This window comes from Leptodactylus fuscus, chromosome 10, assembly GCF_031893055.1.
Source record: "Leptodactylus fuscus isolate aLepFus1 chromosome 10, aLepFus1.hap2, whole genome shotgun sequence".
NCBI classification, from domain to species: Eukaryota; Metazoa; Chordata; class Amphibia; order Anura; family Leptodactylidae; genus Leptodactylus; species Leptodactylus fuscus.
In genome coordinates, this window is record NC_134274.1 from 20,419,358 (window position 1) to 20,430,359 (window position 11,002).

The window sequence follows — 11,002 nt, forward strand, 5'->3', positions numbered from 1 at the left end:
AAGTCCCGGTCTAAATCTGGCCAGAAATGGGAATATTTGCTGTCAATCGGAGCCGGAAAGGGCGATATAGGACAAGGTTGGAATCAGACGTGCGGTGTGGACACAGGAGGAAGGTGACGTGTAAATCTTTCTTTGATATGTCCCATTTCTTTCCAAATCCACATCTTGATTTGACGCACTTGCGCACCGACATTATTAACCGCAATGGACATTAGTTTAACGGATGTAGTCTCCAGTACGACTGCAGAAAATCCGGGGTCTGTGACTGTAAGGTCAGGGCTAGACTGCGACTTTTTACCCAAATGCGTGCACTGACTTGTAGGCCGTCTCGTGGCTATACCCATCACTCAATAGTTAGAATCAATCAGTAGTCCTACAAAAAGTGGCAGTGTAGTCCTGGCCTAAGGGCCCGTGCACGTAAACTGGTGTCAGAGTCAGCGCTTCAAAACAGAATCCCATTGACTTCAATGCGTTCCATCTTACGCGCGATACACATTGAAATCAATGCGAGGCTTTTTACCCATCGATTTCAATGTGTTACGCGAGTTAAATGGAACCCATTGAAGTCAATGGGATTCTGTTTTGAAACTCTGACACGAGTTTACGTGTCAGAATCAACGCCGAGTTACATTGTGTGCACAGGCCCTAAGTGTGTGACAACATGGACAGATGACGGGCGTCTGAAGCCAGTCCTAAATTGTATTAAATCACCTGTGTAGATCCTAAATGAGAATTCACAGTGCATCAATGAACATTGCATGTGATATGTCATGTTGGATTCACTGCCAAAATATGTTTGATTTCTTCAACATCAGCAACTGAAAATTTTTATGACGCTAGAGATCTGGTCTCTGACATTTGGGTCTGCATGGGAACCTGAAAGACAGCCTGTCTGCTTAAAAAGCAATTACCCGTGGACGTCATAGACTATAATGGAGTCTGCTGGGTTTTTTTTTTGTTTTTTTTTTTACTGAGACCAGTGGAGAGAAAGGTCCTCCTTCTAGGGCTTTTCTCTCACCCATTTTTAGGAGGGATCTGTGGCGGAGTCTCCTAGCCTTAACATGTTAAATAATTTCCCACCTGCAAGGATTCATTTATGAAGCACAAGACTGGATACAAGATCTACATCAGGATTCCCAACTAGGACTGTATTCACCCGCAGGTACCACTTCTACGCCTTGTATAGGAACATGACTAAATATTGGAGATTCCTAAGATTCGTGGAGGGAGCAGGACGTAGGGTTAGCCGTTGTGTGCACAGCTCAGACACAACAAAGGGAATTTACTCTTCTCTCTATGGCACAAAAATCTAGTTTAGGCTAAGTTCACATCTATGTTGGTGGACCCGAACCACGGAGAGACTGCTGAGACAGAGGTTTTACATGGAGACGTGTTCGCCGTACTGGACGTTTCTGCTGATTTTTGGGTTTTCCCATGAAAACAAGTTATCCCTACCAGAGAATGGGGGATAACTTGCAGAACAGTAGGGTTGTGACTGCTTATGACCATTGGTGAGGTAGATGGGTGACTTTCATTACCTATTCTGAATGGAGCCGTATTCGGACAGCGTATGCACCACTACATTCATCGCAATAGGAGCGCCGGAAATAACCAAATGCTAACATGGTTCAATCATACAAAGTTTGTTTTAGCAAATCATCTGGTGTCACTGACATAATCTGTGATCCTTGAACGAGGGTGCATTCAATGTGTACAGTTGGGTGCTATTAAAACTGCAACAGCAAAAGACGGCATACAGTTTTGGTTAAGTTTCTTAATTTTTCAGGTGAAATAAACGTGAAACCTGTAAAAATTAAGAAACTACACAGCAAAGCACATCAAATTTGCTGACAATTTTGATGCAATTTTAACTACACGATCTGTACTACTTGGTGTATGTTTTCCGGATGGATTTCGGTGTAGATTTTCCTCATGTAAATCCTGCAAGTACCCTTATGCTAAGTTCAGACAGTAGTTTGAACCGGAATCTGAGGCAGGGGCCGCCTCACGTTCCAGTCCAAAATGCGGGGTAGCCGCGACTGGATGCTGGTACACTGCACCGATCCGGATTAGGCCCAAATGCATCAGCTTAGTCGGGAACTGACTGGCTCCCATTGATTTCAATGGGATCCGTCTTTTTGGTCAGGATTTTGAGGGTAAGGGTAAGTTCACATGGAGTATTTTGGTCCAAAAAGACGGCTCCCATTGAAATCAATGGGAGCCATTCAAGTATTTTTTCCGGGAGATGCTCATTCTTCACGCCGTTTCGCCTCGCGATTCGGTCTGAAGACACTCCCTCCTCCAGACTAGCCCATTCATTGGGCCTAATCCGGAGCGGAGTGTGCGGCTGGATGCCGGTGCAGTGCACGGGCTTTCAGTCGCAGCTACCCGGCTTTTGGTCCGGAACCTGAGGTGGCGTCTGGACCAAAATACTAGGCGTAAACTTACCCTTCCAGTGCAGTTCGGAGCAGATAAAATTGCAGGAAAAAAAAAACCCTGAAAAAAAAGCAGCATACTGTTTTGATGCAGTTTGCTGTGCAGTTTCATAACTTTATGGGTGAAATATTTATTTACCCTATTTCACCTGTAAAATTAAGAAACTGCATCAAAACTGCTGATTGTGTGTACGTAGCCAAAGAATGTACCCTGTTTTTTGGGTTGTTTTTTTTTCTTTTTTTTACAGGGGAACATTCTGTATTCCAATACATCTCCAGGCTACAAGCCCTTGATGAAATAAACATATGCAATGTTAATTTATATATTTCAGAATATCCCCAATTTTTAAAAAATTAAATATGAAACAAAAAACTGGGGAGAAAAAAGGGAAAACAACAGCAACCCGCCCCAGACTTACCCTCCCCCCTCAGTTTAGGAATGATCAAATATTCAGGCATTTCCTGAAAACCATCCATTTTGGCCAAATTCTCCACAAGCCAACCTTCTTCCCCCTAAAGTTTTTGCTTTTTTTGCACAAAGGGCAAATACAATGAATTGGTGACACATTGTGGTAGCTCAGTGGTTAGTACAGATCGTTGGCAATGGATTATATGTATGGCTGCCATACAGGCGCTCATCCCCAACTCCAACAAGGGTCAATTGTTTTTGGCATGTTGGAGAAACATAGAAACTCCATGCAGATGTTGCCCTTGGTCAGATTCGAAGCCAGGACCCCAGCGCTGCAAGATAATAGTGCTGAGCCCACGAGTTACCCAAAAATGGTCCTTTCTGCACAAAGTGAGTACTTAGGATCTGCAGATTCAGTAAGAATAGGGCTAGATTTGTCAGAATTTTGGCAAACTGGATGGAATATCAGGATTTGCCTGAATATTTGATTACATTTCAGCCAATCCAGCCAAGGGGAATACAAAAAAAAAAAAAAATCCAGCCAAGGATCCACCCCTTGCTCCTCTCGCTGCAAAGACATACAGATGAGGAATACAGATTGTGAGCCCTATATGGGACAGCAGAATATTGACTATAAAAGAAAACTAAATAAATAGTCCAGTTTCTTAGGTGTGAACATGGTCTTAGGAAATGGATAGTACTGCTGAAGACTTATTGCAAGGCCTGGAGTAAGACCTCTTCATCCATTGATCTTCTATAGGCACCTTTGCCTTGTCCTGGGATGTCCAGGCTCCCTCTTTCTATAGGGATTAAGCCTCAGTCCAGGATGCATTAGATAAGTAAACAGCACACACCCTTCTATTAGATGGACCATTGACTTGCAGAACTCTGAGGGTCTGGACATTGTGCTGGGGGAATTAACACCTTTTCAAAGCAAAGGCTTGTGATTGTGTGAAGCTCTGGAGGTGGGAAGAGGATCCAAATGGTTAAAGATTTTGGGCAGCCTTGTCCCTGGGGGTGGAGCCCTGCACTGATGCTACAATCTGCAATTAAAGATGAACTTTGTGTGAACTAATTTATCTGAGCAAGGTAAGAAAAAAAAAAAAAGTGGGCAGACCTGGAGCTGCTATATAAGGGGCTGAGAGCAGCATGAAGGGGACACTATCAGCAGCTGCTGCCATGGATCTCTACACCCTGGTCACTAGCACCCTGTGCACACTGGTACTGCCAGTCCTGCTGCTTGTCACTGCAATTAAGTTATGGGACCTGTACTGCTACAGCCGCAGGGACTCCAGCTGCCAGTGCCCCCTGCCCCCTGGCACTATGGGGCTGCCCTTTTTTGGAGAGACGGTGCAGATGGTGCTGCAGGTAAGTGCATGCTATACCACCTGCAAGATACAGCCAGGTGCACATGCAGCGGTAGATGTTTAACCCTTCACCGTTTCCTTCCCAGAGACGTAAATTCCTGCAAATGAAGCGCAGAAAATACGGCTACATCTACAAGACGCATCTGTTCGGGACCCCGACTGTGCGCGTGATGGGCGCCGACTACGTGCGACAGATTCTCCTGGGCGAGCACAAGCTGGTGTCGGTGCAATGGCCGGCGTCGGTGCGCACCATCCTGGGGGGTGAATGTCTCTCCAACCTGCACGACAGCGAGCACAAGCACATGAAGAAGGTGGGTGCCGCACGTGTGAACGGTGCTCTGGTGCATTTCATGATGTGCTTGCGTTAGAGGAGCGATCTTGTATTCTGTATATGCGATGCAGCAGCGCCATCCTTTGTCCAATTTGGGATCTGCAGATAACCTGGGTCAACATGTTGATTGTGATAAGAGATTTGTTTGGGATGTGAGTGAGTATTAATGAAGTCTTAGTCCTGCTCTCTGGGTGGTTCTGATTAATCCATTTACTGCATTAGGCTTTGGACAGGGAGGGGGCGCTAATCCCTTCCCCAGGAGGGGGTCACTTAGATATGCAGCAACCTTTTCACCTCTTATTAATGAAATCCCAGGAACCTATTGTCGTGTTGTCTTAGGAACCTCTGCAAGAAAAGCAACAAAAAGTTTGGGGTTTGGTAATAACCAAGGTCGCTTCTCTTAGGTCATCATGCAAGCCTTCTCCAGGGAAGCTCTGGCCAACTACGTGCCCATCATGGAGGAGGAGATGCGCAACGCCATCCGTCTGTGGGTGCAGAAGGATTCCTCTGTGCTGGTGTACCCGGCTGTCAAGCGTCTCATGTTCCGTATAGCCATGAGACTTCTTCTGGGCTTCGAGCCTGAGCAGATGGACCCAGCACATGAGCAACCACTGGTGGAGGCTTTTGAGGAAATGATTCGGAACCTCTTCTCCCTTCCCATCGATGTCCCATTTAGTGGCTTCTACAAGGTGAGTGCCTTATACTCTTATCCTATAACATGGAGATCTGTGATGTCTACTCTGGATCACTGGTCTAAAAGATGACTTTGGTTTTGTATTGCTTAGGGTCTACGGGCAAGAAATGTAATTCATGCTAAAATTGAAGAAAACCTCAAGCAAAAGTTGGAGAAGGAACCAAATGACTCTCATAAGGACGCCTTACAGCTACTGATTGACCATAGTCGTAAGGCTGGAGAACCTGTGAACATGCAGGTATGTACTTCTTGAGATTTATTTACATGTCTTCTACTGCTAAGAGGTTTTTGATGGGACTTCAAGGTTCTTCCTCCTAAAACTTTGCCTTTTTTTCTTCAGGCTTTGAAGGAATCTGCGACAGAGTTGCTGTCTGGTGGCCATGGTACCACGGCAAGTGCTGCCACATCTCTCATAACGTATCTTGGCCTTCACAAGGAGGTTGTACAGAAAGTCCGGGAAGAGCTTGACTCTATGGTAAGACGTTCTTCACCTGGGTGGGGCTAATAGTAGACTTCAATTAGCCATTGAGTGGAATTTTTTTTCCCCAAAAAAAATGGAGATGGTGTAAGCTATGGTAGATGAAGTCCTACTAAAAGTTTGTCCTTTTTCCTTTTAGGATCTCTTGTCTAGTAATCCTGAAGAAAATAAACCTCTGACCCTGGAAATATTACATAAACTTAGATACACCAGCTGTGTCTTAAAGGAGACCCTTCGCCTCAGCCCACCAGTTCCTGGAGGATTTAGAGTGGCTTTGAAGACTTTTGTCTTAGATGTAAGTGTTTCTTATTTCTTTAGTCTTAAGATATGTAAAGTGTCTCATCTGAAGAAAGCCTAAACGTTATTAATTGACTTGGCCCAAGTCTCCTGACTATGGATGGACTTCTATGGAGCAATGAAGTCTTCAGAGTAGCACGTAGCCCTCGGGCTGCCTATTGGACAGTCGTCTTAACATAAGTAACTTTGCTAGGAAGTCCGAAACTCTGGAGACAACCATTCTATGAATTGAGAGGGCATGTGTCTCCTGCCCGCATACTTGTTTCTTTTGACAGACCTACAAAGGGAACCTGAATTTATTTGAGGTCTAGTATTTACTACAGCTATTGTAGGAGGTGGCTGTTAGCTTTATTTTATTGTGCGCTCTTCTGAATGTAGAGAGTGCAGTACTCTTTGATCTAACCCTGGTAAGTTCACAAGGTCCTTTACAGCGGTGAATAGAACATCTGACAACTCGCAGGCAATTTCATGCTTGTCAATTGGCTCATGGTGACCCTAATTGCAGACCTCTTTTACGGTTTTATAGCCTCCTGTAAGACCGGCCAGTGCTGCATGTCACACCTACGTAGTGTTATTACCTGTATTACCTTGCCTTGGTATTTACACATCTCTTTTCTTTCTATTTTCAAGGGTTATCAGATTCCAAAGGGCTGGAATGTCATCTACAGCATTGCCGACACTCACGACGTCGCTGAGATTTTCACCAACAAAGATGAGTTCAACCCTGACCGGTTCATGACTCCGTTCCCTGAAAACTCTTCTCGCTTCAGTTTCATTCCATTCGGAGGAGGCTTAAGAAGTTGCGTGGGCAAAGAGTTTGCCAAGGTCCTCCTTAAGACCTTCGTCGTTGAGTTGTGCCGAAATTGTGACTGGGAACTTCTAAATGGGCCACCGACGATGAAGACTAATCCCATTGTCTATCCAGTGGACGATCTTCCCACGCGGTTCAAACCGTTTCCAAGCACTGACTCCTCCATGTAAAGACTTTAGATTCCATATCATCCCAATGTATATATGCTTTTATAAATTCACTTATTTTATATTTAATTTGTACAGTGCTGTAGTTATTTATCGTGCTCGTAAACTGAGCACTCTAAAAGGGGCCCTGCCCTGGATGGATGTAGATACATAGACTCTATTAAAGCTCTCTTCCACTTATCATTGGACAACTTTGTAAATTTCTGTATATATGACTTTAATGTTACAATAAAGCCTTGGTCTCCGTAAAGTTCTATGTATGTTTCCTTCTCCACATGCTCCATAACTTGTGGACTTCATAAGTCCTCTCAACCAGTCAGGTTTGGAGAACACGTTGGTTGTAAATTCTCAATCTAAGGAACCTGTTGTCTCCAGTAGTGTGTAGAACTGGTGTGTCAAGAAACCCTCTGCTCATTTTCGGGTAAACCTTTTAGAAGATGACCACCCAAAAGTGGTGGGAAATGAGCCCCCTTTGTGGTAACAAAAATTGTTAATACAAATCCGTTGCATCCAAACCAAACTCAGTCTTAAAATGCTTCTGTTTACTCATAATCCCGAAATGAATGAACTGAAATAATTCCAGAGAGGAAAATTGACTTATCTGCATCAACATGGCCTAAGCCTGACATGACTGATAAAATGGCCTTGTCCTGACCTGCTGAACCTTTGTTAACCTTCGTGAAGGCTTAGTCCTGTCACTCCTACTATCTCTATGAGCACATCTCGCAGTGAAGGCTAGACATTAACCTCACTAGTTAAACTTGCTCGTGCCACTTTTTTTTTTTTTTTTTTTAAACCCCCCCCCCCCCTCCCTCTACCCTCCTCCTTTATGGTCCTGACAGTACCCATAGATGATGAGCAATACCTCAGTCTGTACCAAGGCATCTTAAAACTTTTTGGGATAAAAAGTTGAGATAAGTGTTACTTAGATCTTGATCACGCTCTGCAAATTTTTGAAATGGGTTCTTTGTTCCAGAATCCTCCTCATTCTCCCAATAACACACTGAAGACTGGGTTAACGTTTCATAAATTCAGATTTCTATAATTAAAAATAAAGTGCCGAAAAATTTTTCAAGAAATTTTTCAAAACGTGCCTGCGGGAATTGGGTGCAATAACCTTATTGCTTACTTAAATGGTACCTGTATTGTGCGAAACGAGATGAGCGAACAGTAAAATGTTCGATATTCGATATTCGTTTCGAGTAGCCCCTCAATATTCGACTACTCGAATCGAATATCGAATCCTATTATAGTATACAGTATGGGGGGGAAATGCTCGTTTCAAGGGTAGGCAATGTTCGATCAAATTATACTTACCAAGTCCACGAGTGAGGGTCCGGCTGGATCCTCCGAGAAGTCTTCTCCGTGCAGCGTCCCCGCGGCGTCTTCCGGCTCTGAATTCACTTTGCCAGGTATCAGGCCTGGGCAGAGCCGACTGCGCACGCCCGCACTACAAGCGGACATGCGCAGTCGGCTCTGCCCAGGCCCGAAGCCTGGCAGAGTGAATGAACAGCCGGAAGACGCCGCGGGGAAGCAGCACAGAGAAGACTTCTAAAGGTAGGAGAAGAACCAGCGCTGATTGGCCGACTGTATAGCATTCAGCCAATCAATGCTGGTTCTGCATCGAACTTTTACATTCGAATAGCAAGTGGTACTCAATCGAGTACGAGTATTTCGAATACCGTAGTATTCGATCAAATACTACTCGCTCATCTCTAGTCATGATGGCTTTCCCCATAGTGTGTCACCCTGAAAAAGTCATCTGACAGTATTCTAGGGTGATTTGTAGTCATTTTTGAAAAAGTAGGCAGAAATGTATAACTTAGGCTGGAATCAAAAAGTTTCCAGTATCATGTGCCTTTTATAATATTGATGCTTTGGAATGAGCCAGAGGACCTATTGGGCCTCCTTAAGGCCTGCCTCTGCACCACCCCTGAGTGTAGTAGATACCCAGTTATGGCATAAGGGCGGGTTTACGTCTGCGCCCTGGTCTCCGCTTTCAGGTTTCCGTCTTCAGTTGACAAGAGATGGAAACCAGGCAGACAGTGTCTGCATGGGAGCGTTTTGTGGTCTCCGCAGTGAAACAGTTTTTACAGGTTTTTTTTTTTTTTTTTAACCGGACACATAGTACTGCATTTACGACTTTATGTCCGGTTAAAAAAAACTGTTTTGCCGCAGAGCACAAAATGCTCAAGGGCGGACACTTTGCAAACCCATTCAAATGAATGGGCTTGAAAAGTGACTGCCGGTTTCCGTCTCCTGTCCAGTTTCTTGGGCAGAAGACGTAAACTTGAAAGCGGAGACCGGGGCTCAAATGTCACTTGGAATGAGAATCCACTAGTATAGTGGGAAATTGTATCAAAAAAAGTTTGCCAATTTTACAGAGGTAAATTGGCACATTTTTGGGTCTAAGTCTGTTTATTTGCCAATGTTCCACTGTGTAATTTTTCTTTTTTTTTTTTTTTCTTTATGTAGATTGTGAGCCCCAGATAGAGCTCACAATGTCCATTTTTCCCTATCATTATGTCTTTTTTGGAATATGGGATGGAAATCCATGCAAACACGGGGAGAACATACAAGCTCCTTGCAGATGGTTTTATGCCCTTGGCGGGATTTGAACACCAGGACTCCAGTGCTGTTAGGCTGCAGTGCTAACCACTGAGCCACTGTGTGGCCCCTCCACTGTGTAATTTTTCTACCTCCTCTGCAACTTCTGTGAAAAGTGGGGAAGCCTCGGCCAGTCTGATTTACTGTAAACTGCAACAGAAAACGGTTATAGGCAAGACCTGAAATCTACGCCAATTTCTGACTGACGTAGATTTAATTTCTGGTGCGCGGGTCCTTCCGTGGAGCGAGGCTCTGTCGCCAGCACTGACAATATTAGGACCAGTGAACAATACGTGCCAGTCACAGTGGGTGGAATGACCGACCTTTCCTATGTCAGTCTTAAAGGGGTTGTCATCAACTTTTCATACTGATGACTTATCTATAGGATAAGTTATCTGTATGTGATCTGGGGGGTTGGACCCCTGGACCGTGCACAGATCAGCTGTTTTGGATAGTTTGGTACTTAAAGCTATAGCAACGGACAAGGAGTGTGTACAGCAGGGGTGCCCAATACGTTGATCGCAATCTACCGGTCGATCGCGGGATCGGTGTCTGCTTGTTGACAGTGCAGGCTGAGAATCATCTCCGGACACTGGCCGGCCGGGGCCTTGCACTCGTTCGCAGTCAGGGCTGCGGCGGCCCTGCCGGCCAGTGTCTGGAGATGATTCTCAGCCTGCTTTGTGAACAAGCAGACACCGGAGCGCTGTCTCCTGCTCTCACGCCCCGCCCCGCCCACAAGAAGTGGGAAGTAGATCTTATCCCTTGGTCAGTTTCTAAAGTAGCTCACATGCTCAAAAAGTGTGAGCACCCCTGGTGTACAGGCTCTCTTATTCAGGTAACCAGAACAGAAGCCCCGTTCTCTATGTAGCAGGGGTTCATATTTCCTGAATACAAGTAGTCTGTACTCATTCCTTGTCTGCTGCCGTAGCTTCCGGCACCTATGTGCTTCCGGAATAGCTGATCAGTGCAGGATCCAGGTATCAGACCGCCATAGATCACATACAGATCACCTGTTTGGTGAATAGATCATCTGTAAAAAAACATTCTATTTAGGAACAGAAAATCTCTAGTGAATCCCATCCACACATTGCGATCTCCAAATCAGTTGAGTTTTTGGAACTTGCAGCATGTCAATTATACCTACGGAAATGTTGGCGGTTTGCCTATAGGTATAATGGAAGCAGAAAGTCGGAGTTTTCCTCTGCAGCACAATATGTGGGATCTTAGTCTTATAGTAAACTTGATTTGATGGGCTGAGGCTTCTCTGCCCACTTTCATAAAAGGGGTGTATGCACCAAAGATGTGCCGCATTTACCCCATGTATGCCAATCGTTGATTATGATGTAAGGCTCCGTTCCCACGGAGTAACGCGCCGCTCATTTAGACACGTAAACACGTGTCAGAGT

The 11,002-nt window shown here is 44.9% G+C and overlaps 1 protein-coding gene across 1 annotated transcript; it reads left to right on the forward strand.

Moving 5' to 3' along the window:
• The first annotated feature begins 4,005 nt into the window (after positions 1 to 4,005).
• On the forward strand, positions 4,006 to 7,172 carry CYP26A1 (cytochrome P450 family 26 subfamily A member 1). Its single transcript, XM_075258423.1, has 7 exons — positions 4,006 to 4,212; positions 4,298 to 4,522; positions 4,947 to 5,231; positions 5,328 to 5,474; positions 5,577 to 5,711; positions 5,854 to 6,009; positions 6,642 to 7,172. Exons 1-7 carry the CDS (start codon positions 4,024 to 4,026, stop codon positions 6,990 to 6,992), a joined length of 1,488 nt encoding a protein of 495 aa, XP_075114524.1. The 5' UTR covers positions 4,006 to 4,023; the 3' UTR covers positions 6,993 to 7,172.
• Positions 7,173 to 11,002: the final 3,830 nt, after the last annotated feature.

Bases quoted from the DNA above. Each gene is read 5' to 3' on its own strand.
- CYP26A1 (XM_075258423.1), top strand. From the start codon at position 4,024: ATGGATCTCTACACCCTGGTCACTAGCACCCTGTGCACACTGGTACTG. The intron at 4,523-4,946 runs GTGGGTGCCGCA...CGCTTCTCTTAG, and splicing joins AGCACAAGCACATGAAGAAG to GTCATCATGCAAGCCTTCTC. The intron at 5,712-5,853 runs GTAAGACGTTCT...TTTTCCTTTTAG, and splicing joins GGGAAGAGCTTGACTCTATG to GATCTCTTGTCTAGTAATCC.